Source organism: Larimichthys crocea, chromosome XX, assembly GCF_000972845.2.
Source record: "Larimichthys crocea isolate SSNF chromosome XX, L_crocea_2.0, whole genome shotgun sequence".
NCBI lineage: Eukaryota > Metazoa > Chordata > Actinopteri > Sciaenidae > Larimichthys > Larimichthys crocea.
This window is the reverse complement of record NC_040030.1, coordinates 4734196-4760758: the sequence shown is the minus strand read 5'-3', so window position 1 is coordinate 4760758 and position 26563 is coordinate 4734196. Positions and strand designations below refer to the sequence as shown.

Sequence of the window (26563 nt, the reverse complement as noted above, 5' to 3'; positions counted from 1 at the left end):
ACGGTATTTTTCTGCTTTCTTAAATTACATACAAATTCATGTAAAATAATAATAATCTGTCATGTATCTCATAATTTACAAAAGTTTAAGTAACAATTTTACATATTTTCTTGAATATTTTTATAAATCTTTACATTTATTTGAAGGTAAATCTTTTTAGTTTGGAGATTTCTTTACATTTATTTGAAGGTAAATCTTTTTAGTTTGGAGATTTATGCGTAGAACTCAAACTTTACATCATTGCATTGAACCAAATGCACGCAACGTCATTTTCTTTTACCAGCATGTTTCAGTCTAAACCTTGTAGAAAGTGGAACTTTATAAAAACAAAACTTTAACTTGTGTGTGCGAGCTGAACACCGAGTCCTTCAGTCCACTCCATTTCCCGAGCGAGGGGCTCAAGTTTCCCTTCAAAGCTTCGAACAGTCCCCGGTGTCGGGGCCGCGGGGGCTTTAGCATGAAAGAATCCGATCTCTCTTCACATCAGTGAAAATGATAATGCACATTATCGCTTACAGTCCACCAACTTGAATTAATAAATGACCGATTAAATAAGTGGCGTCTTTGGACTGTAAATTGCTGCTTTCCAACCTTAACCCAGCTCGAGATCACACTTACTTTGAAGACGCGCCTTTGGTTGCACGATCACACACAACCTTGCGTCTGTATTCTGGCAGCCGAGCGTCACTAATTATCTTGCCAGCAGAAAGGTAAGGGAGGTGGGGACCTGTGTGTGTGTGTGTGTAGGGGTGAGGGAGGCGGTGGTGGTGGTGGGTGGGGGTGTCTCAGTGCGACGGTAGCTTTTAATGAGCCCCACGCTTCTTATCAAGCTTGGCGCTCGACAAACGCTCTGATCCGCCCACATGGAGGACGGGGCTCGACTTGATCACGTCTGAAGCTCCGCCGCGACCACCAAAACACACCCCCACCCCAACACCCTGATCACCCTCCACCCTCTCCACCCTCCTCCCTCCTCAGCGTCAGAATGAAACATTCAACTTGAGAGAAACTGTGAATCAAAGCGCTTTTTCATCCTCACAAGGAGAAAGAAAGATGGAGATGGAGAGGGAGGGGGAAAAAAAAGATGGAGGGATTCATCCGGACAAAAGAGGAGGAGAGTGACGGAGGGCGGGGATGGAGAGAGGGCGAGAGGTAGAAGACAGAAAACGAGGATAAAGGACTGAACTTCTCCGAGCTGGAGGGCACTCCAGAGGACACGTCCTAGATTAGCTCGCACCCCTCCTCCTCCCTCCTCCTCCCTCCTCCTTCCCTTCATCCTTCCATCTCTCCATCACCTCCACCCCGGCTTCAGACGGGAGAACGAGCGGCCCCGGGGCCCTCTTCTTGGCGGGCGTCAGGAGGCGGGTGAGGAGAAGAGGAGGAGGCACCGGGCATTTAGACATCTGTCAGCCACTAATGAAAAGGTTCAATTTAGTGGAAAATCTCAAACAACCTTGTCTGACAGGCTGTCTGACAGGCTTTAACTCGCCGCATGTTGTTGTTGTTGCCGTGTGTGTGTGTGTGTGTGTGTGTGTGTGTGTGTGTCTCAGCGTGTGTGCCGCGTTAGCGTGGAGGGTGGGCGGGTCTCCGAGTCGATCATGAGGGGGGAATTAAAAATAAGTAAAGAAATAATGTGCAGCGTAATGTAATAAAGTCAGACTGTGCTGGGGCATATGCTCGCATGCACATTAAAGTGTGTGTTGAAGAGCCACGCGGGGTGTGTGTGTGTGTGTGTGTGTGTGTGTGTGTGTGTGTATGTGTGTGTGCGGGGCATGTTTTTCGGCGATAGAACGCTCGTGTTGACTTTGTCTCTGCTTCAGTGGAAGCTGTCGTTCAGATGAGTCGCTTGTTGTTTTATTATGAAAAGAATTTTTTTCATTATTTAATTTCTGATTTATGTGTTTGTGCATGTTCTAACTCAGGGGTGTCAAACATACGGCCCGGGGACCAGAAATGAGCCGACTGCAGCGTGTGAAATCCAATTTTTCACTAAAATGCTGTGATATTTCTGAACACTACACTGTTGTTCGGCGCTCGGTCTGTTAATGGATCATTAATTATGAACATTTTCAGAATGTACTTCTTAACGCTAAGAGACATGGATCCATCTGAAGGTGCTGGTATCACGCAGCGGCCCATTAGAGATCAAACTGGGCTTGTTAGTGGCTCATGAACTGAAGTTCGTTTGGCACCCCTGGCGCTAATGTTTGAATATTTGATGGTCAGATGTTTGAAAGATGAAGGTATTGTGAGTGAACGTTGATGATGTAAGATGGATTTAGGAAAACGCATCAATTTTATCTGAGCGGAGATGTGAAAGTGTGAATTCATGATGATAGATTGTGATAGATAGATAGTGTCATGGAGTTTTCTATCCTTAGGTAACACAAGGTCCCATGTGGGCCTTGAGGTCCTCAGCAGTATTAGTTGTTTGGCTTTGGTTGGGAACAGTAGGTGCCAGTCTATCTCAACACTGTGGTGTCCAGGGTCACAGAGACCTGTTGCTGCCTTCATAGACATAATAGATAGTTCCAATCTGCGTAAACAGACATCTGTGTCTCCAGACTAGAATATGCTGACAATAACACCTCCATGGGTAAAGACATTCTCTGTGACTCATTCTGGGCATGTAGTATTTGTGGTGTTATCTTGGGGTTTAAAGTCGATCCACCAGGATGAGTTGGGCAGAATGTGAGACCGACTCAGGCACTTCTGATGAACTTTGAGAGTGTCTCTAATTCTCCTTGGCCAAGCTTCAGCAAGTTCTCCACAACAGATAGTGCCGTTGTTTGGATAAGGGAACAAAGTAGACGTCTAAAGCTCGCTGATCGATGTGTTTCAGCATCATTTACACCTCATGTGTGTGTCCAGTTATTTACATTGTGATCCAGATGAAATCTGAACCTCAGCAACAACAACAAGAATCAATAATAAAAACTGCAGGCTAACTTGTGGACTGATGCCTCAGTTGCATTTACACTTGTGTTCAATGTGCTTCAAAATGCTGCCGTTCAGGTCCCGCTGCAGGAGCAGTAGTGACAGTTTGTTTTCTTTCACCCCGTCTCCATCCGCGAGCTTCTCTGACTCATCGCGAGCCGACCTTTCCCTGAAAACTGCAGCGATCGGTGTCTTCTTCTAGCCAGAGACACAACAACTCAACAACAACTCGTGGGTGTGATGGGACCAAACAAAAAGAACTCCAGGTATCTCTTGATACAAATCTGTATCAGCAACAGCGACATCCAGCTCTTGCTCTGACCTGCGTATACGCATCACTGAAGTATGATGGACAGCTCTGGAGCCCGACGTGAACATACACTATCTGCATGCATTAAATCACATGTGCATACGTTTGGTATGCGTGTGCTGCTGTTAGGGAGACAGCTCAGGAGAAAAACTGAACCTCGACCCTTCGCGCTCGAGATGCATCACGTCGACCGCTCAACTAAACCGACATGGCTGCCCGTCGTTGCTGCCAACATCGGTTGCCCTTTTTCTCCAATTTGGCACCCGTCCAGCTTTCTACTCTGATTGCATCTCCCCCCCTGTTAGGGCCTCGGGTTTGGAAGGAGAGATATATAGCGAGGGAGGGAGAGTGCCAATACAAACATTGTTCCACTGGCTTTTTACAAGGCAGGAGAGTGGGGAAGTTAATAAGCAGGTATTGGTTTTTAACTGCGGCCCGTTTATTGCTTTGCCCTCGAGCGTGCTGGAGTGCTCCACTCCACCTTTTTACCGTCCATCTGCCGATCACTCTGCTAACCTCTCGTTCAGTTTCCCCTCCCCTCTCTGTGTCAGCAGCTCTCCTTTTGTCTTGCCTCGTTCAGCAATTAATCCGCCGTCCTCATCGTCCGTTTTCATATTTCCTTCCACCCCTCACCTTTTTTTCGGCCCCCACTCGCCGAGGCGGAGTCGCTTTAAAAAACCCGCTGTTAAATAACTATAAACAAATGCTTCACAAAACACTTAATGATCTGTCATTACACCACTATTGATTCACTGTTTTGCAAGTGTGTGTACTGGATTTATCGCGCCTGGATATTAGGTTTAAACCATATCCGTCTGTCAATAGTGGACTTTTATTAAAAAATGGATGTTAGCCAGTCACTATTGTCCAGCTTTGACGTGATAAATATGGTGCAGGTTTAATTACGTACGTATTATGCTTTTGATCAATGTCGTCTGGGTTATTTAACGGACAGTTTTAATTTTCCCTGCTCTCAGAAGCTTTTCCGAACTGCCAACAACAAAAACGACTCGTTCCGGGGACTTAAAATCTCCAGTAATCCCAGTAAAACATGTAATCTCTGCAGAAAGTATGAACGCTGAGTGTAAATATAACTCCATCTAAGCATCTGAGTCTTCATCAGTCAAACCAAATCTGATTTTAAGACGTGTTTTAGACAGCTAGTGCATTAAAGTAAAAATCTTCTCATCATCTTTGGCGAGTGACGGACGCTTTCCGCCCCCGTCCATGACGTACGCCCTTGCAACTACGACCCAAACTTATTGGTATGCGACTTCAAAAAGCTCCAAACATAAGAAACCGGATAAAGACGCTGCAGGAGAATGAAGCTAGTGAGGAGGACGGATGACCAGACAGAACACAGGGAGTGGAGGGAGGGTGTTATGGTGTAGAGGAAGGCGATTTCATGTTCCTATAATCCTGAAACTGCTGCAGTACGTGTCCTCCCCAGGGCTGTTTCACACCTCCAACAAGGGATAAGTGACTAACTCTCGCGGCGGAGGAAAAACACCAAATATAACAGACTTATTCCACGAGCAATTAACACGGTGACTCTGTGCAAAAACAACAAGCTCCACTTCCGAAAATCGGGAACCTGAGCGCGAATTCCGGGTAGCTCTTGTGGGATTCGCAGTATCCTCCCTGTCCTGCCCTCCGGGGAGGTGGGGATGGGGATGGAGGTGAGTGAGCTATCCGCTTATCCGACTGACAAAAGAAAGCGAATGCAGGCGCTCAACTGATGAGATTCCAGGTAGCCGGTGCAGCCAAGAAGCGAGGCGGGGGAAGCAGCCAATAGCCCTAGCAGAAGGGGATCAAGGGGCCTCTAAATATCCACCCAGGGCTAAAAGAGTGAGCGAGCTCAGGCCCACTTTTTTATCGCTCTCCTGGGCAGACAGGAGGGAAAACAATAGCGGAGAATGGAGCAGACAGCATGAAAGAAAGGTAATGCTGCAGCATCAACACAATCCGCTACAGGCGAGCTCATCCCGATATGCAGGAAGCAGATACAAGCGAGCGTGCAAACACCTGTTTTTGAACTCTGGGGCACAATGCAACCAAACTTCAGTGTCTTATTTTGTGCAGAATTATCAACAGAATCTGTAAAACTATGACACAGCACCACAATACGACACCACTGATAATCCATAAACTCATTTAACACAGTTGTATTTTGCTACCACGTCTATTTTAGCTTCTATGATAACGTTTTTTCTTCTTGTGAGGCCTGCACGTCGAGTTACCTGATGTGTTGATTAAAGTCTGACTACATCTGTCAAATCAAAAGGGAACCTGACACTTTATGCAGATCCACCCACATATCACCAATTGGTGGTGGTAAAAGAAGACGAGAAGAAGAAGAAGATGTAGACAAAATAAATCAGCTTTGGAAAAGTTAGAAAATGCATCCAAGCGATCATGCACAATCCCAGGACCCTGCAGCTAAATGAAACTCACACAGTCCCAAGAAGACATATGTCTCGTCCACCTGAGTCAGTCTCCATAAGTCCCCATGTCCAAATGTCCAACTTCACAGCAGAAATAAACATGTTTACAGCCTGGTACAAAAAACAGTTTTGGTCTCTGTAGCTAATTTCCCCGTTCATGACAACTGTACTGAGGGTGAATTTATATACAACTCACCTGTTCACATTATATTAAGGCTTAAAGTTATGCAGGATTAAGAGCGTGGATGCTTTGATTGACAGGTGGGTGGCTTTTTTGAGCAACCAGGTCAACAAAATGTCCTCAAGAAAACTCCTTTAACGTGGACTCTCTGCACGTTCCTCCACAAACTAACTCTGACAGTTGATAGCTCACCTGTAGCTCACACTTTTACTCATTTGGTCACTCTTTGCTCACGCTTACAAATGCGTCGTGGCAGCAACACAGTGATGTTCATCCCAGTGTATCCACACACACACACACAGACACAGGTGAGGGGTGGGACCGCCTCGGGGTGCTGCTGTAAGTGTGTGATTAGAGGAGAAAGAAGTAAGGCAGAGGAGAATCGAGGACACACACTCACCCCTGTTAAGGTCTTTATGTTATGCAGTGCATTCTGGGCTTCAAGGGCAGCTTTCCTTGTGTAAAACGTGACAAAACAGCAGCCTGGGGAGAGAGAGAGAGAGAGAGATGGGGTGAGCATAAGGAGCAACAAAGAGCATTTTCTCTGTTCATCTGCCTGGCATCACCTGTCGACACTGGCAGACGCTGAGTGAATGCTAAGGACGAAACATCCTCACGGAGAGAGGGAGGAAGAGACGCTTTTGGATTCGTTTCAACGCTGATGACTTGAGCCTCGAGGAAGTGACACACACACACACAAACACACAAACACACACACAATACAAAGACGCAGAGAACGAGGTGGTGGTGGTGGAGGAAGCGGCTACCTCCTCATTAATCCTTGAGTAATCTGTAAACGGTTACTTACTCACTCATTCACTAAAGAAGGTATTTATTTACTGCTCAAGCTTGAAATAAGTCTTTTAAAAGCTTTGAGTTGTGTTGAAGCAGCAGTCCTGTATCTAAAAAAACTACTCAGATTACCCCAGAATTAAAGTAGCTGAGCACACGTCCATTGAAATGTTCCAGTTGAAGTCTTCTTAACATCGTTTTTTAAGGACTTGTCCTTCAGTTTTCCAGGAAAACACCTCAAGAATAAGAGGTTAGTTCTTTTTCATACACATATATATTGTGGGCTGTTAAAATACAGATTCAAAAAGACAAATGGGATCCATTCTTCGGCTGTTTGTGCCAGCCACAGCCGCAGACCGCACCGGTCCAAACAAAACCTTATTGATCCCTCGTGCGAACGTTGAAGGCTCACAGCGACAAACAGAAATATTATTCCACACTCTTTCTAAGATATTGAAAATAAATGTTGGTTTAAACCAAACGGCAACCTCCCTATCGTGAAGGGAAGTCAATGTGTAAAGTTCCTCTTCTCGTCCCACAACTACAAGAACTACAGAAATGGCTGTATGTCAAAAAACTACGAGGATTTATATCAAATGTTTGGCACCATTGGATTCGAAACAACTTCAGTTTCAATAAAACGTCCTTTGGTTCAATATAAATCTGATATTCAACACGTTAAATCAATGCCAAACCTGTTTTTTCTGATTCCTTTGAAAGAAAATCAGCTTTTTCTATTAATTAAGGCATGAGAAATATGTGAAATCAAAAGTTTTGTAGCCACGTCCAACAGAAAAACATCTGTAAGGCATTTAAATCTAGTTACACGCTACTATGTCAGAGTGAATAATTAAGTCTGATTATCAGGCTGCTAATAAAATAGCTACTTATCGAGTTTAAGTCCAGGTTTAAGTAAAAGACATAAAGTTGCTTACTCACTCCGTCGCCCACATACAGTATCTGTATCTACGCTGGAATGCATGCACACACACAAACACACACAGAGCTGAAGGTAGAGAGGCAGCGAGGGAGTTCTGCCTCTTCATTAATCTGTGTGTAATCCCTGCAGAGCCGGGCTGAAACGTTGCAGTTGTGGCCCATTCTCAGTCTGCACACAAACCTGCACAGTCAGGCAAAAAAAAAAAAAACAGCAGGAGGACATTTAGGGCCAGACGCAGAGGTGTGACTCTTGGATTTCACTCATATAAACAGCAGTTGTGTTATTCGTTTCATTTCTGTCGAACGCCGTGAAAAAAGTCACAGTATGGACTCTGGTCTGTATTTATGTGCAATGACAGTTTTTAAATTATTATCTTCACAGGGAGATTTTAAAAGGTGAGTCGGTCAAATAGAAGAGAGCCCTCAGATTCACCATGCATCATCAGGAACAATGGAGAGCACAGAGTCTATCTGTGACTGTAGAGCTGCTCGTTTGGTCCTTCAGGTTGTCGTTGTGCAGAGGCAGAACAGAACAACGTGAACACAAACATTTGTGAGTATGTAACTGATGCAGAGCCTTTTAGGCCAAAATACTGACTGATAGATGTATAATTATTATTATTATTACTGATGTAATGTGTATAACATGGACAGCTGTGAACGTGAGGCTTGCAGCTTAGACAGCCTTTTATCTCGCCAAGCTCTGGTTACGTTTCTTGCTTGCTCAGCTCCTGTTCTGGCACAACACCACCTCCGCTCCCCGTCAGCATTCCCTATAAACCTCCTCTTCATCTTCCCGGTGGTCCAAACCGCCTGTGGTGTGGTACAAACACTAAACACTCCCCCCTGTTGCTCTGAGCTCGAAGCCCGACTAACAAACGGAGCTAACAGCAGCTACAGCTGTCAGCAGTTTACTTCACTGTCCGTCATAAACTCTGTAAATCAGAGAGAGTTGAGGCCGGAGGACATCAGAGGGAAAACCAGAAAACATTTCCTCCATAAAATATGATCCAGTTTCACCAGAATCAGTGAAATAGTTGCTGCTGTGCGGTGTACTTAGTTAAATAAACCTGACATAGAAGACTGATGCTCGTTTGAGGCGACCTGTAATATGATCATAAAGGATACCTGCCGGTTAATCAGATCAGTTCGTGGTCACAGGTCACCTTGATGCAGACGTATGAACACAGAGGCTGCTTACAGGTACGAGTCAAGGGCGACCATGAAACACAATCAGATGATTCGTCTCCGCTCTGTCTTGAATTTAACTGAACACAATCAGGTTCACATGTCTGGACGTGTTCCGCCTCCAGCTTTTGCTCATCTGTTAATTTTCTTGTGTGTTTTTTTTTTTCCGTCCACAGGTGAGCTGCGTGAGCCATTGTTTACACCTGCTTTGTCGTCCTCTCCATTGTGTTTTATGGCACAAATCAACTCAGTGTGAATGCGGCGGTGCCGGTTGTGGTTTTGTTGGCCATATCGCAGACATCAGCCCTTATGACACTTGCCCCGCAGTGCATCTTAGTGAAATCCAACAGTGAGCATCTGGAGCAGATTTAGCATCCGAATCCCAGAGTCCCTTTGATGGGGCTGGGAGCGTAATGGATCTGAATTCCTGCGGCGTCCTCTGGGAGCCACGGCTGTTGAATAGTTGGCCCTTAGCCTAGCGTCAGCGACGTGATTGGTGTTGTGATTCAAGTGCTGCAGTTCCTGTGTATTAGTAGAGATAACTCCACAGCTTAGTGTTTTCTTCTACGACCCCCAGCATGAAAGGCAGCTCGGGGAGGGTGTCACTTCACTAAACCCTGAGTCCCCCCACTTCTACTATCAGTATTAATTTACCACCGGGAGTTTTGCACGAGCTTCTACTAGTTTAAGGCACCGAGATAAGAGAGGAAATTAGTCCTGACTAATTTAAAGATTCATTCCATGTACAAGTTAGTGGTAATGTGTTTTGCACAGAAAGAAGAAGTACTGATATCCTTAGATTAAAGTTGTAGCACCACTGTGCACAAATTCTCCTGTACAAGTGAAAGTAAAATGAAACAAATGTAAGCAATAAAGAAATAAAGTTAACCCTCTATATCCCAGTGGAACATATCGCAAGTCACCACCACTTGGACAGCCCCCTTTAGCCGACTTTTCGGCAAACTTTCCCCCAGAAGACAGCCTCCATCTGGGCAGAGAGAGCCATGTAAGTCCTGCTGTTTGGGTTAGGATTAGCAGGTAGTGTCTTTGGCAACTTACAGAGAAAAGATCTTTGAATTTATGTGGAAAAGTTGGTGCAACCCAGTAAATCCTCCCTGCCGACTCTTTGGCGAACTACCCCCCCAAAAAAACTCTGTCACCGCTGCTTATGGTGATTATGTCATATGATGTGAGCAAAACACTCACTGTGTCTTTGTCTCTTTCCACAACGGTACGTCTGAACGTCACAACACAATCTTACAACTTCCATAAGATTGTAAACCTTGTCGACTGAACCATTTCGCATTGCAACTGCATTTTGTTGCCTTATACATGTGTAATGACAATAAATTGAATCTCATCTCATCATCTCATACAACCAACATAATGATGTATATTTCCGGTCCTGTGTATGACGACAACTTCAATTATCTACACTACAAAGATCAGAACTTTATTTTCAATGTTTTGATACACTGGGAATCATTTTGACTCAAATGCGAGGCATGCATGCTGCAAAAACGAAAGTTTCTAATCAAAATTGGAGAAATATTTGGAGGTAACAAATAAAATCTGCAAAATTTGAACTTCTTACTTTCATATAAAAATGTCCCATTTTGACTTGTCTGAATGCGACTTTTGCAGGTCAGTGGGAATATTAAACCTCTTCAATACAAGTTGATCTGCAAAGTATGAGGAAGTCCAGCAATCAGAAAAATTAAGCACAGCAAGAAGTATAATAATAATTAATAAAGGAGAAGAAGCACTCCACAGTTGGACACCCACACAGGTGTTTTCACTTCTGGTTAATGAGACTCACCTTGACACTGAACTGACTTTTGCTTGGAGGTATGTGAAGGTTACTGAAATCTCCATAAAATAAGTGCTCCAAAACTCGACCCACACATGCTTACGCCAACTTGAATCAATGAGTTGTGCTGCAAACAAACTAAATACCACCAAAGGTGCTGAACTCATTGAACGCTGTGAGAAAGTTTACCACCGTCTCTACAACCTCCTGTTGTTTCATTATCAGCATACAGAGATAAAACTTCCTTCCTGACACCTCATACGCAGCCTGCACCCCGTTTAAAACGGGTTTCTGAACATAACAAGTGGCGCTGAATGGAGCACAGCAAATAAAAACTATTAAGGTTGTTCCACCCAAACAAAACTGAGAGGAAAGTGAGGAGGATGTGAACAAAGCACACCAACAGAGTCCTGAGGAGACGTCTAAACAGGCATACGTGAAAAAATCTAATTGCTAAAAGCTGCAGTTCTTCTTCTCGTCCACTTGAGGCTGGCTCCAGAAGTGAAGTCCCCATGTTAAAATGTCTTCACAGCAGGAATAAACACCTCGAAAAGGAAGGCACCCAGGAAACGTCTCCAGGAATCTCCTTTTAATGCTAAGGAGCAGCGAGCTACCTCCGAATGTCCGAGCTCTATCTCTAAAGCCAGAGTCCAGACACCCTACAGAGGAAACTCATGTCGGTCTACCCAAAACTCATGACCATGGGTGAGGGCTGGAACGTAGACTGAGCTTTGCCTTCCTATGGTCCGCATTTCTCCATACGCCACACCAAGCGCCACATTTCCCCATCGCTCATGGACGAGACCCAACATTCCACGTCCACAATGACTACAACTCTTCAATTATGTATGTTTGGACTAGGGATGGGAATCGAGAACCGGTTCTTGTTGAGAACCAGTTCCGTGTGTTTCAATTCCCTGGAATCGTTTGGCAGTTTATCTAACGATTTTCTTATCAATTCCAGAAAGCACAAATTACGTCACGTAACTTCCACAAGAAGTTACACACGCTCGATTCCAACAAGCACGACGAATTACGTCACGTAACTTACACAAGTTTGGCACGTGCAGTGCAATCAGTAGTAAACAATGGCACCCACTCGGTTCAAACGCTCCAAAGTTTGGCTGCATTTCACCAAAAACAGACGTCAACAGCTCGACTTGCAATCATTGCAAAGTGGAGATAACAGCGTCGGGAGGGAACGTGACGAACATGCAGAAACATTTGCGCACACAACATGTAATATTTTTAAATGAATGTCGTGTTTTTGACACGCTTCGGACTGGAGATGAATCTCAACCTAGCAGCAGCAGCAGCAGCCAGGCTATGAACACCTCTGCGGTTACTACAGAAGGTAGTTACACATCGTTACTATTATCCAGGCCGTGGGCCTCCTTTGACCTCGCTGTTGGTTTTGTAAGGTCGTGATACTTCTAACTAAACAAAGTTGATGCTGATCAAACTGTTTGTTCTCCTTTTTTCCCCAAATGAGAATCGATAAAAAATCGAATCGTTAAGCAGAATCGATAAAGAATCGAATCGTTAAGCAGAATCGATAAAGAATCGGATCGTTAAGCAGAATCGATAATGGAATCATTAAAATCTTATCACTTATCAATTCCCATCCCTAGTGTGGACTGACCCTTTAAGTAAATGATTTGACTAAATGTGCATGGAGACACCGGCATCAGGATTTCCATGTGAGGCACGTTACCTTCTCACTGTGTTCATTATACTTCTTGCATGCTTGGTGCAGGGTGAATGCTATGTGTGTCTACATGGAGGAGCTTTTTAGCACTGCCTCGGTATTGTACATTATAATTCCATTATGCACCTGTGTTCAAGCTTTGGCCTCTCGCGTGCGATTAGAAATTCCAATAGCGGCGTTTGAGGGTTAGCTGCTAGCTGTGAATTATAATTCCAGCTTGCATATCTGTATATGGGAGGGTTAGCTTTCGGTGTTAGCATTAGCAATTCTGACAGTGCATAATGTGCGAGGGAGGGGTCGGCTGTTAGCGCCGCGTTAGCCGCGATGTGTGTGTTGTGATTCCCATGGTGTAGCCGGGGCCCCGGGAGCCGTGCGGCGTGTGACGGATCGTCCCAGGTGGTGGGCTGTCAAGACGAGGATCAAAGAGCAGTGGAGTGGACCGCACACACACACACACACACACACACACACACACACACACACACACACACACACCGAGGATCAAAGAGCAGTACACACACACACACACACACACACACACACACACACACACACACACACACACGTTTCCCTGCAGTGTTCCACTTCCACCTGTTTAAGAGTCAGCACACTCGCGCCTCACACAAAGCTGCAGAAAGCCAATAGGAGCGCGCACATATTATTTTTTACCTTTTTATTTACAGAGAAACATACCTGTACGACACAACCTTGAAGAAGTGGGGAAAAAAAAGTGCTTTTTAATAAGCTCTTTCTATCAATGTGTGTGTGTGTGTGTGTGTGCACCTTTTTTGTCTCGCAGCACAAACATTTACCTGAAGGCCGGGGAAGGCTCAGACCGGGGACGCAAACCTCGACAATGGAGACGCGCAAACTCGGAGTGAAGGGGAAGAAAAATCTATCAGACGCCGAACGTGTGTGAAGGAGTGAGAAACAGACAAAAAGAAGAAAACAGAAGAAGACGAAGAGCTGCTGTGAGTGGAATAGAGAGCAGAGGAGGGAGATGCCTGTTCATAAATGCTTTATGGATGCTGAAGGGGGCCTTTGACTGAGTGAAGACCCACGGCCCCCCCCCCCCAGCCTCTGTCAACACATCTACCCCCTCCAACAACAGGTCGACCCCGGCTTTCACGGGCCCCAAGACAGCGAGGGCAACCGGCGTGTTGAGGAGGCGCGCTCGGCCTCCAGTGTTTGGTATTTCAGGTCGATATTACCTTTTTATTTAAAGTCAGACCATGTTGTTCATGTCTGATCGTTGGAAATCAGACCAAGGCCTCGGAGGTGACTGCAGTTCTGCTTTTTTTGTGTGCAGAATTTCTTTAATTGTAATTTTAAAAATGGAACATCCAAGTCTCCCCTGCCACAGAGGAGGTGGACGGGTCATCTTAAGCTCCAGCAGCAGCTAATCTACTTAAAAGACTTTCATTAGCTCGGCGTGTCCCATGTTTCCGAGACATTCTCTCCTCGTCAGATGAAGCGTTCGATGTCGAGCCTTTTCCTTTTATATATTTCGCCTTGTTGTTTTAGAGCGATTTTAAAATATCAGCTTTGACATGTGGAGCCCGCAGGTGTACGCTCAGCATCAAACCAAATGAGCAGTCTGGTTTTTGACAGGTTCGACATCGCCGTGCAGTGAAAAGTCGTATTTGAATAAAAAGTCCAGATTTTTTAAAATTTCTTATCTCTTAGCTTGCATTTTCAAACACTGGAGCGTGTGCTCGACCGACTGCAGCCCAATACACGATCACTAATTGGCCAAAAAATAACCCAGCTATGGCTGCGGTGAGTGGATAAGTCTGCATCAGCAGCAGGAAAATAAACCAGTATGTTGGAAGACTGGATCATTTGCAGTCTGCGGGCATTGTAACATGGCCAGATTTCATTTTCAAAGAGTTTCCTGATGGAGACCACAGGCATTCTGGACCACCAGGAAGAAGACGTTTACAGGAATTGTGACGGGGAGCAGAACAAGTGTCGTGCCAGAACAGGAGCTGGGCAAGCAGGCAATGTCGACCTGGCTCAGCAGCCTCTATGGACATGATGACAGAGGACAGAGAGAGGAGAGAGTGAGCGAGCAAGAAGCCGCCGGACAAAGAGTAAATGTGGGACTGACTTTTAGTGGTTGGTGAGAGCTTGGTGAAATAAAAGGCTGAAAGACAGACGCCGAGCTGGGCTGACTGCTGCTGGACTAGTCAGTGATATTAGCTGCTGCTGATGTCTTGAGTTGTTGACCTTGTTTATGTTCGGCTGTTGGCAAAGTTGAGTCAAATACTCGAGTACAGCTGAACTTATTCACCACGGTGGCATTACACTCTGAAACTGGAGGCAGCAAATCACAAAAAAATGCAAATTTCTACACAATGTTGCGTTAATATTTTTAGTTCTGTGGAGGTTTGATTATCCAGTAATTCAGTAGAAATGAAAGAAGATTCAAGTTATAGTTAATACTTGAATATTTGGGGTTGAATCAGCACAGACTGAAGAAGGTAGGGGCAAAAAAAAGGGCAGGTGGAGGTGGAGTGAAAGGAGTAAAGCCCTGCAGTCTGGAAGAATGGAGGTATGGTTTATTAAAAGGGGTAAAAAAAAGATCCAGATGTAGGGGGGGTTGTATAGGAGAGCTTCACCCTGAGCCCTTCCACCGGAGGCTGGCTACAGCTCTCACAGTGACTCCCTCTTTCTGCCTCCATCACTCCTCCTGACCCTGGAGGTTCCAGTCAACCGCTGACCCACATTAACTACACTCCACTGCAATTACTGCTCGCACAGGCCTCTGGGTGGCATGGGATACGTAGTCCACTTCTCTATTTCTTGCATTTTTCCCTTCCCCACCCTCACTCCACCACTTCTTTTCCCTCTTCCACTTCGCTGTCTGTGCAGCTGTAAAAATGCCCCTAAATGTGTATAATTTATGGGTGTCAAAGAGCCGCTGAGTGACAGCAGGGATGGAGGAGGGGAAGGGGAAAAAAAAAAAAATGACAGAGAACACATTCTGGATTTGACAGCGCAATAAAGAACAGATTGTCAGATGGAAAAATAGGGAGAGGATGAGTGGATGGCTTCAAACAATGGCGCATTTCTGACGGGCATTTGGCTGATGTTCTAATCCTGTCAATGTAGGAATTGGTCCAGCTCGCAAGCACTTCATAAATCTATACAATCCACTGGTTACTTTGGTGGAAAAGCACCAATGTCATCATCCACCCCCCCTCCCCGCTGCTTCCAAATCCTGCCTCCCTCGCGGCGACGACAACAAGAAGCACTTCCCGGAAATCAAAGCCGCTTTCTGGCCGACCCCAAAGTGAAAAAATAAAAAATCCAGCTCTGCAACTTCTCTTATAACCGAGCAACTCTCTCTGTCGCTGAGGCATGCAGAGGTATAAACACAGAGAGAAAAAGACACACAGATTCCACACACACACAATCTCCCGTTAAAATCCACCTGCAGCTGCTCTCTAATTGGGCCTCGGTAGCCGGCTAAAAAAGCTAACGTCTAGTTAAGACGATATACTTGGCCGCTCTGCTTTAGGAAAGAATGAAATAAATCAGTTCTCCGTCTCAGGTCGCCCCACCACCCCCCCTCTTCCCTTCCCTCCGTCTCAACTGAATCCATTAGAGCAGATAATTGTCTTGGACAGCGGGGAAAAAGCGTTGCGTTGCCACAGCTGAGCGGGAGGATGCAGTTGGCTCGCGGTTTCAAAAGTCTACCGTTGGGCGACGCCGTGGGTCTCGTCGGAGTAACCCGAGCTGAGCAGTGATCGCAGATCAGATGTTGTAAATCTCTGCTCGAAATGATGAATTGGATTTTCGTGGTGCTGCTTTTGCAGTAATCAAACACTTCGTATCACTGTGTGATATTTTGATGCAGAAGATTGGACCATGGTGCACGATGGACAGAGGTGCCAACGTTCCTGCAACCGAAATTGGGACCAGGATGGAGAGACCAACTGGCTCAGTTCCCTTTCCCTAACGCCTTCCCAGAAGGGTATCCTAACCCTACCCACTTGGCTCTACACCTAACCCTAACCGCTGAGTTCCTGGCTTAATCCATACCCTAACACATGTCTGCCTTTGGACCTTGGAGATTCCTCATAATCCTAACTCTACCCACTTAGGTTCCAGGCCTAACCCTAACCACTGAGTTTCTGGCTTAATCCGGACCCTACCTACCCTACATAAGCTACAAGCCTAAGTGGTAGGGTTGGAGCCTAAGTGGGTACCCACTTATGACCCACTTTGGGGTACTGAGTGGGTACCACAGATCCTCACATCTCGTCCTTGACCTTAACCAGTCTGGCTTCTTGCCTAAACCTAACCGCAGTCTCCACACATCATCTCAGGTTGTCAATGAAGACAACACAATGGAAAACACTGTGACGACAGTACTGGCTCACACGTCTCTTCATTCACCTTCTCCTCCTCTGTCCAGGTGACATTTACCAGAACCACGTGAGTCGTCGGATCACACGGGAAGAGTCGTCGAGATATAAAACCAACCCAAACCATATTTTTTAAAGAAAAAACAAGATCTTATGTAAAATCTATTTAATCCAGGTCAGTCACTTCTCAGATGGGCAGCATTGATTGTTCTTTTTGTGTTCGAGGTGCTTTATATGAACGGCTGCAACATCTTTTGAAACAAACACTGCTCCATCCCCCCTAGAGATCAGCTGTCAATCAAGCAGCGTGGGTTGGTGGCGTGTTGTCTCTTTTCTCAGATTTGATTTTTCTACAGGTGGCACCCCCTTCTTTTCGTCTCCGTCTTGGCTGTAGGTTGAATCACTTTTGTGCTGCAGTAATCAGCGACACGGAGCAGAAAATGGAATATGTCAAATTGTTGGTTTTGACAAGCGGCAGAGTGATTTTAAAGAAAATATCTGACTGTGGCTTTGTCAAACCAATGTTGCAATTTCAATCGCAATTATTGTCTGCGGAAAAATTGCTGAGAATAATCAGAAAAATTCATCTGGTTTTAATGCCAGAAAAGAATCAGATAAAGTAGTTCTTGTTGTTTCAGTCCACCAAGTAAAGTCAACTTCAAAGTAAACTCGGCACGTTTGCATAGAAAGAATGCAATAAAGTCTGCATAGGGTGGAGGATGGAGTGGACAGGAGACCTCTGTTCATTTCCTATTTCAAACCAACAGTCAATTTCGGGTTTGACCACAACCTAACCTCACCCCCGAACCTTAACCGCGTGTTTATAGCTGCAGTCATGACGACAAGGGTCCCCTAACCTTAGAAAAAACTGTTATTTTAATCCAAACTTGGACGTTTTTCAGAAGTCTAACCAACCCTGGTGTTGTCACATCATAAATCTTAACAGAGCGGTGATTTGTGAAAGTTTTGGAAGGCACACAAACAAAAGTCACCCTGTCGCTAAGCAATTTCAGCAAATAGTTGGTGGTGTGTGACTTACATACTTCTCCCGACCCGGAGCCCAAAGTTACAGATGTAGGACTGACTGAGACACCATTCACCTGACAGCAGCTTCAACTTTCATCCGCTACAGCTAAAGACCAATGACAGCGGGTTGAATGACGCCTCAAAGCCATCTGTAACCTGTCAATCAAAGCGTCCACACTCTTAATCCTGCATAACTTTAAGCCTTAATATAATGTGAACAGGTGAGTTGTATATAAATTCACCCTCAGTACAGTTGTCATGAACGGGGAAATTAGCTACAGAGACCAAAACTGTTTTTTGTACCAGGCTGTAAACATGTTTATTTCTGCTGTCTAACATGGGGACTTATGGAGTCTGACTCACTTCTGGAGCCAGCCTCAAGTGGACGTTTGAGTGAATCGGACTCTAATCTAATATCGGTTCAGCATCTCCACGTCTTGGCCTCAATAAAAAACCATCTATATATTTGTCCCTGCATCGTTAATGACACTTTCCCATTCGGACCAATTTTCCACACAGTTTCATTTCTCATTTGATTTATGTCGTTATTTATTTATTTCATTAAAAATATTTTGAATGATTGAGGCCACGTTTGAGCACTGGGGGACTCTTCTCTTATGTAGGAAGTATCCTGTTAATGAAGACATTAAACTTATTCTGGTGCGTGTGTGAATTTAAGTGTGTCTCGGCAGCTCATGTGGGCAGGCTGTATCATTAAGATAAATGACATAGCGCGTCCCCTGCCAAAACACAGACACACACACACATGCACACGCTGCAACATACCCGTCATGGCGCTTAAGGTTGTGTTTTAGCAAAAGGACCATTTTCTGTTTACCCCTCTGGCTCTCTTTGTCTCATTCTCTCTTCATCTCTTCCTCCATCTCTATCTCTCTTTCAGCACAAAATGCCAAATTGCTCCATTTCTCATTGGCTCTCCTCCCTCCCTTGCTCATCCACTCATCTGGTTATTAACTCCAAACACATTAAACCAACAGTAGTGGCACAATATTCCCCAGACCGTCCTAGTCAGAATAAATAAAACACACAAACACACACACACACACAGCCTAAATGCACACACCTGGGTTCAAACTGCGAAATGGATTCTGCATGACGCACGGGAAAGCGACACGATTTAACACGTGAGGGGCCAAAAACAACAAAATCTGGGGAACTTATTAAAGGAAACCAAGCTGACTAGCAAATGATTTCTTTCATGTTTTGGCGTCTAACTCACCTAAACAGCCTTGAAGAGATCATTTAAAGTGTTTGCAATATGGATTCTTGGAGCCCCGATGATGATTTCATTCCAAAAAAATATATTCAGGAAATGACTCGTGTTTGCTCGAGGAATTTCATTTTTTGTCAGGCTGCGGCGCTTACGACAACAGATGACGACAATAATAAAACAGATTGGATTACACTGATCCTCGGATTTCAGTTTGACGTTTTTAAAAAACTGCCGTATTCCAGCAATGGCTCTGAGCGGGCATTAAAGTCTCGAGTTATAATCTTCCACTTCCTGTAATTAATCATTAATTTATTCATAGATGTTCTACTCCAATGTCTGCCAAAGTCTTATTGGCATTTTAAAACATTTACAACAAACAGGACACGCTGGTGAAAGGAGAACAGATAACTGTGACTGCAACAGCTATGGGTCGATCAGCTGTAGAACTTGGAAAAATTAGGACTTCAGACTTGGCATGAATGGTCAGTTCAGCCAGTGGACGAGTCCAAGACGCACAGGAGTCCAATATGTCGTGTGCGGAAAGGTTTACATGATACAGTTTCAGTTTTGGAGAAGCTGTCCTCTCTATCTCGTCTATGTGGACTCAGAATAGAGCCACAGCTACTGATCTATGTCCACAAACAAGGAAATATGTTTACCTTGGTGGTCCGACCTTTTCTGTAGAGGTTTTTACATTATGTACCTATTCGTTGTGTCGAGGCAGCCCTAGCCTCTGACCTCGGCTCCTCAGAATAGTTCCAAAACTACCCCAAATGGTAATTTCTCTACAAACAATGAACTATGTTTATCTTTTTAGTGGTCCGACATTGTTATCGGAGTCTATGCTAGGCTTCTATGTTACGTACCTATCTGTTGTGTCGAGTGAGTGATCGAAGTAATGCTTCCTTAAACACAAACATACAGTCTCCATAACAATCTAAGACTATCCCTACAGGGACTTCAGGACTTATGAGGACTCTGTGCAAGACTGTGCGAGTTCAATCAATCGTGCAATATTAACTTCGAGACGTACATCGTACCAATACATATTGAACCATGGAAGGCCTCGCCGCACTACGATGTGAATGAAAAAACAGACTTGTCACCAACTTTTTAATGGAAAAACAAAAACTTCTATGCGCCGTAAAAAACCTCAAGAGAGGAGAGCGTAAAGACGGCTGCAGCCACGGAAAAACAGGCAACATGAAAGGCAGATTTGGTGAGTGAGGAGTTGCATTACAAAAGCCAGACGGTGCGTTCCGCATCATTTCACGCCGTATTCTGATTGACCTTTCTTTCAACAGCGTTGCTCTTTGCTTGCTGAAGGAGTCCTCTCCATTGTTTTTGATCGATGACCAACGATTTCACCATGTTTCTCTGACAACCTGAAATCTAACAGCGTTAGCTGAGACTCTTTAAAGACTCGACCTGACATGAAATCAAAAGAATTCCACTTCTGAGTTTTGACCCGAGAAACTGCGTCTGATTCAAGTCACGCAAAGAAAATCTACAGCGGCTAACGAATCTGAATTCAACAAGGCTTCGGTCTCAGTTAAAAGTCTTTCAGGCCCTTATATCCTCCATAAATTTATGAGCTCAACATTTCATTTAGCAGTTATCTTGCACCAAAGGATCCAACGCCAAAAAACAAGTTACTGAAGCTGTAAAGGTTCACAGCTGCAGCCGTGGAACTTTTTCTGAGTCTCAGTGGGACTAACAAACTCATTTAAATCCAAACAGCTATTTTACGGCGCGAAAAGAAAAAGGAAAAAAAAAAAAAGTGCCTCTGGGTCGACGCTGGGGCATCTGAGTGGGCTCATTTGCCCCAAATGGCTGAGATCTTTTTCAAACAACACCGTCGCTAATTTAAAATAAACACACCGAGGGAAAAGAGGGGCCACAGTTTCCCTGACACCGTTTGAAATTACCATCGGCTCCGGCTTGGAACGGAACGAAGCCGAGGCGAGGGGGCCGTTGCAGCTCCTCCTGAGTTGAGCGGGTGCAGATGAGGCCAGGCGAGGCGGCTTACTTAACTGTGAGAAAACAAAAAAACTGCTCAGAGCCTGCGAGTAACAAGGCCAGTAAAAGCCCAATCAAATGCTACATTTCCTCTTAAAACGCTCGCTGCGGAGAAAGGGAGGCCGCGAAAATGAGGCTTAAAGGGAGAAAGATTGTCATTCAGAGAGGGAGAAAATAAAAGGCATGGAAGGTGTGTTTTTTATACCCCACGTAGAAGTGCTGGTGAGTGATACTCTTGACTCATCAAGCATACAAACAACTGATTTCAAGGGCAGTGAAGACGAAGGAGGAGATTTGAGGGAGCTGAAGGACAGGAGGAGGAACTCTGGTCTTATTTTTCTTTTTTCACTCCGCAGAAGCAGCTGCAGAGAGAGAGAGAGAGAGAGGAAACAGGAGGATGGAGATAGAGATACTGGCGGAGAGAGAAGGAGTCATCTCAAGGCTAAGAACACACAAACACAAAGAGGATGACAAGTGTGTTGGTGTGCAGAAATGAGTTGATTTGGGTGCTGGCAGAACGCTGTCTTCAGGCTTTCATAAGCTCATATGACTCATTCAGAACGGGAGAGAAAAACACAGAGCGAGACTGCAGACGGAGAACGGAGTCCGTGGGTGCAGAAAGGTGGAGAACACCACTGAAAATACAGAATTTACCACGTGTCACAATTTTATCACCATGAAAAAAAAAAAAGAAAACATTCAATTCCTGCGTTTAAAAATTCACCTTGAGTCACTATTGACTGGGGACGGGCTTGAGTACTACTCGTTCGAGGCATCGAGCACTTGCATGCGTCACTCATTTCACAGCGACAGGCGTAAGATATGTGACATTAAACTTGTGCATCCATCATAGAACAACCGGTTCGATGATTAGCCATTTGCAGACAGATAACAGGCGACCTCTCATGACCTCTTTTGCTGACGTCAGGGTAGAGAAGATTAGTCAGCTCGTAGAAATGGTGGAGACATCTTGTTGAGCTCTGTGGATTTTCTATTCTAGCATGCCACATGTGGAGGTGACACAAGGTCAAGCATATGTGTTGACGTCCCTGTAGGAACAGTGTTCAATCTTAGATCCCTCGACACAACGGATAGGGTTAGATAACGACTAACTAGTGACCATTTACGGACATTTAAGGTAGTTTCTGAGGTCATCTAGACGAACCACAGAGGACAGCTTCTTCAGAGTTGAGGCAGCATCATGTCATGACAAGATAAATCCTCCATTCTCCTTCAGTAAACATCATACTTGAACTTAAACATCATACTTCATCACACTGTGGGACATCTTAGACTGTGCACTGAACATCGATGACATCGGTGAGCCTGAGCACGAGCTACCATCGCAACAAGAGTGGAGAAGACGTAGGAGGAAGGTGTAGAGAAGATGAAGCCTGATCTGGAATGAAGTCGTCTGAAGATGGAAACGTAAACCAGCCTTAATGTTTGTGGATTTTTCTTCATGCCCCATTAGCATTTTGGCTTGGGTGTTTGTTACCCTTTATTTTTGCAAATACTCCATATTAATTCAACGTGAAGATATGGAAAGTCTGAAGATATGCCAGTTCCTACTGTTGACCACCAACCGTGTGTGCATTGGGAACAACATTGGGAGTACAATCCAGGGATGATCTAATGCTAATAACTGGACACTAACTGTTTTTTTTCTAAGCTCTTAAAGTCCTAAAACTAGATTTTGAAAGACTTCTCCTCAACAAATTTGGCTAATGAGCAATATATTTCACTGCTGCAAATTACCCAATAGATTAACAATTAAAGTATCATGTAGTCACTTCTGGAGTCCATGAAGATCTAAAGTCCTTTTCCTGGGATACAAAATCCCAAGGTCAATCCTGGCGACTGACAGTTTGTGGTATGATGTTTCAGAAACACTTGAATCATGGGACACGTTGATGTGTTCACTATTTAAACCCAAATCTTTCACTCATCTGAACAGTTTTTAGTGGCTTAAACTGAACATGTGGAACATGAACCCTGCACGGTGCCAGCGTCGTGGGATTTGTGTGGCCGAGCCTTCATCCGGACCTCCTTCTCATGACGTACGCATGTACGGTATAAAACAACGATTACATCTCCTCCAGAAAGGAACTGACAAATCAAATTAGCGGTATTTAAACATGTTTCATAGCACTCTGTTGATTTATGAGCGTTTGCTGCTACGTTAAAACATCGCCATGTTTCCAGACATGAAAATCAACGATTCATATTTAGTTTGGCGTGACACGAATCCGCTTTACAGTCGGATGGAAGCGTCACACCCTCCTCCCCTTCCTCTCTCGACGTCCTCTCTCTTTACTTTCCTCCCACTCTCCACGTCTCATCAGGAGTGTCATCAGCCCCCACTCCGGTTAATATGGCAGTGCTATTGTCTGCCCGTTGGTTGCTGCTGTCGCTATTGTTTGCGCTCACACTTGATGAATTCATCAAAGGCAAAAGAAAAAAGGCAACGGGGAGAAAATAGCTGCAAATCATGCGGTTTCGCACAATTGACTGTGTAAGTCCGCCTGGGAGAGTCTTTGTCTTCCAATGGTGCACGAAATGTTTGTTTGCTTCTGTAATTTCGCACATATATCATTTCTTCCACCATTAAGTACGCGGGACGGCCAGCTCAGCATCTGTCTTCAGAAGTGTGCATACACAACGTGTTTCATGGACGTGTGTTATGTCTGCACGTGCATCTCTGTATATTTCAGTGTATTTGTGTCCATTCAAATCATTTTCTTAAGTTGAAGTAGCAACAACAGAGTGAAGATAGAAAGAAAGAAAAGAGAAAGAATAATACAAAAGAGTCAAATAAAACTGAAAGAAATATTTTGAAGAAAAAGGAAAGGAAATAAGGAAGAAAATAGAAAAGAAAGCAAGATAGAAAAGGGACAGAAAGATTCAAGGAAATGAGCAAAAAGATTCAAAGAAAACAAAAGAACAGAGAGAGAAGGATAGAAAGTAAGGAGGAAAAAATAAAGGCAAAAGGGAAGAAAGGGAGACAAAGTAGGAAAACAATTATTGAATGAAGAAGAGAAATAAAAGAAATGGAGGCAAAAAGAAGGAACGATAACATTTGGAAGAAGAAATGGAGGCAAAAAGAAGGAACGATAACATTTGGAAGGAAAGAAGGAAGCAAATAGGAAAGAAAGCAAGATAGAAAAAGGAAGAAGGAAGCAAATAGGAAAGAAAGCAAGATAGAAAAAGGAAAATTCAAGGAAAACAAAAGAACAATAGAGAGAAGGATAGAAAGTAATGAGGGAAAGGAGGAAGGAAAAAAGGAAGACAAGGCAAAATGGAATGAAAAGGAGACAAAGTAGGAAAACAAAAGAAATGAAATAAAAGAAATGGAGGCAAAAAGAAGGAACGATAACATTTGGAAGGACAGAAGGAAGAGGTGAGGATAGAAAAGAAGGGCAGGATGTCGGAGGGAAAGTTGCGTGGTCGTACCTTTGCTCTGTGGAGGGTTCTGGCTGCGGTCTCGGAGTATGTTGATCTGATAGACGGCTCCGTACGGCTCGAACAGCTCCTTCAGCTCCTTCTCTGACCAGGAGCGCGGGATCTGACCCACAAACATCTTGATCGCATCCGGGTCTGGCTGGTCCGAATGCTCCAGCGCCCCGTTCATCTTCCCGGCCGTGCCGTTACTGTTAATGAGAGAGAGAGAGAGAGATGGAACGTTAAGAGCTGAGAAACAAACCATGTTTATACGAGGACGCAGATCGTTTCGGTAAAATCAAACAACAGACAGAAAGTTACGTGAAATATAACGTTAAAGCTTGTGATGAAGCATTTTTTTAAAAATGGATTTCAAAGCGGCTGAAATATCTTTTTAAAAATAAGAGAATATTTCTGAAGAACTCATTCCTTTGGATTCTCTGAAAAATTAAAAATCACCAAAATTCGAGAGACGCATGGTTTTTCCTGGAGAGAGACAATTAGAGTGACGGGAGAGGAATACAAAACAGATCATCACCTCCACCTCAGACAGGCAGACAGGTTCAGATTTTATTTTGTCCAACACACAATTACAAGATGGATAATTACAGGTGAGCACGACGGGACCCGTGTGCTGATAAAGTTCAGGAAGATGAACAATAACCATCAAAGCGTCGCGGCAGAGCGAGACAGCTTTCGGTCCAGGTTTTTACACGCTGACGTCCCTGAAGCTGGTCGTTGACACATCACGCCGACCTTAAAAAACCTGGATGTCTGACAGTAAAGACGCAGCGAAGGCCGAGCCTGAGCTCACGTATCCGCGTCAGCCGAGCCGCCGCACACGTGGGAATGTTTGTGCAACGTTTGCACGCATGAACGGGCGGCGGTTAAGCGGCGCGCGGCGTGTTAATGTGAGGTTGTGTGCGAGGGATTAGGCTGCGAGAACCAAGCGTAAGCAAAAAAAACCCCAAAAAACCTCCAGGCCTCTCTAACGGGACACAGATGCTTACACGCCGCTTGGCCTTGGTTATAGTTCCACATCTGGAATGCATATGAAAACGGAGGTGAAGCGCTTTCACCCTCCTCTTTTTTTGGGCTACAACACTTATCTTCAGCAAACACACTCGTCCGTCCACGTGTTTGGAATGCTAAACTTGGTGGCGACGGGTGAAGGCTTTCAGCGGCGAGGCCCGACGAAGATGAGAGCGGCACCCCAGGCGGGCGGGCACCCGCTCTGGTTTTTTTTATTTTTTGAGGACAGGAAACGACTAGAAACACACACACACACACAAACACACACACCACTGCCGTCGAAGCCTGTGGTCTATTTAAGATGGCTGAAAACCAATTTAATGAAACCAAAGTCGATGGCTGTGCCGTTTTATTGCTCCACTTTCCCTTTTGTTATTCTCGGCAGGAGAGAGAAAGAGCATTATCTTAAGAGGCAAAAACAAAACAAAGCCAAATCCCGAGCTTGGTTAGCTGACAACACTAATACCACGCTATAAAGCTCGGCAAGAGAGGACGAGAAAGAGGGAAGGAAGGAAGGGAAGGAGGGAGGGAAACGAGAGAGAGGCTGAGGGGAGGGAGGGGAGAAAAAACATCCAGACCTTTGAACGCGGGCCATCCATCTTTTGCAGAAAGAGCCAAGGCGCTCAGCAGAAACGCCCAATTCTTTAAAGGACTTAAAGGACATGTCAAATAAAAACGCCAGAACCCGGAGGAAGGAGTCAACGAGCCAAACCGGTGCTAACAGTCCTCGGGGCAAACGACCGCTCCTCGCTTACGCTTTCCCGATAAATCGCCGGGGCCTCGGCGCCGGAGGGGAGCCCCCCGATAGGGACGGGGACAAGGGAGGGTGGCGACAAGTCACTGCCCCTATCGCTGATGTTTAGGCACATAGGCGAGCGTGTCGGACGAGCCTCGGCGGTCGCTGGGTTCAGACTGCAGCGCATCATCCCCTCACACACAACCGATGTGTGTGTGTGTGAAAGTGAAAGAATGGCTGGACACAGTCCCTCATTGTTGGCTGTTTATGTGAGGCCTGCAGGGACTGAGCGAGTCCACGGGGGGAGGCGATACAATAGCCGGTGTCAGAGTAGCGCCTCCCTTTCTCGGGGACACTGTCCGCCCTGTGCTCCCCATCCACCATTCACTCCGG

The 26563-nt window shown here is 45.0% G+C and overlaps 1 protein-coding gene across 25 annotated transcripts in view; it reads right to left on the bottom strand.

Moving 5' to 3' along the window:
• celf2 (cugbp, Elav-like family member 2) overlaps nt 1–26563 on the bottom strand; it is a 201109-nt gene that overhangs the window by 54673 nt on the left and 119873 nt on the right. For all 25 annotated transcript variants that reach the window (XM_027272031.1, XM_027291963.1, XM_027291964.1 and 22 more), the window contains 2 exons: nt 24415–24611; nt 6273–6355 (listed from right to left, as the gene is read on the bottom strand). In XM_027272031.1, coding sequence (XP_027127832.1) covers nt 6273–6355; nt 24415–24611 — 280 coding nt within the window. The remainder of the gene's footprint in view (nt 1–6272; nt 6356–24414; nt 24612–26563) is intronic.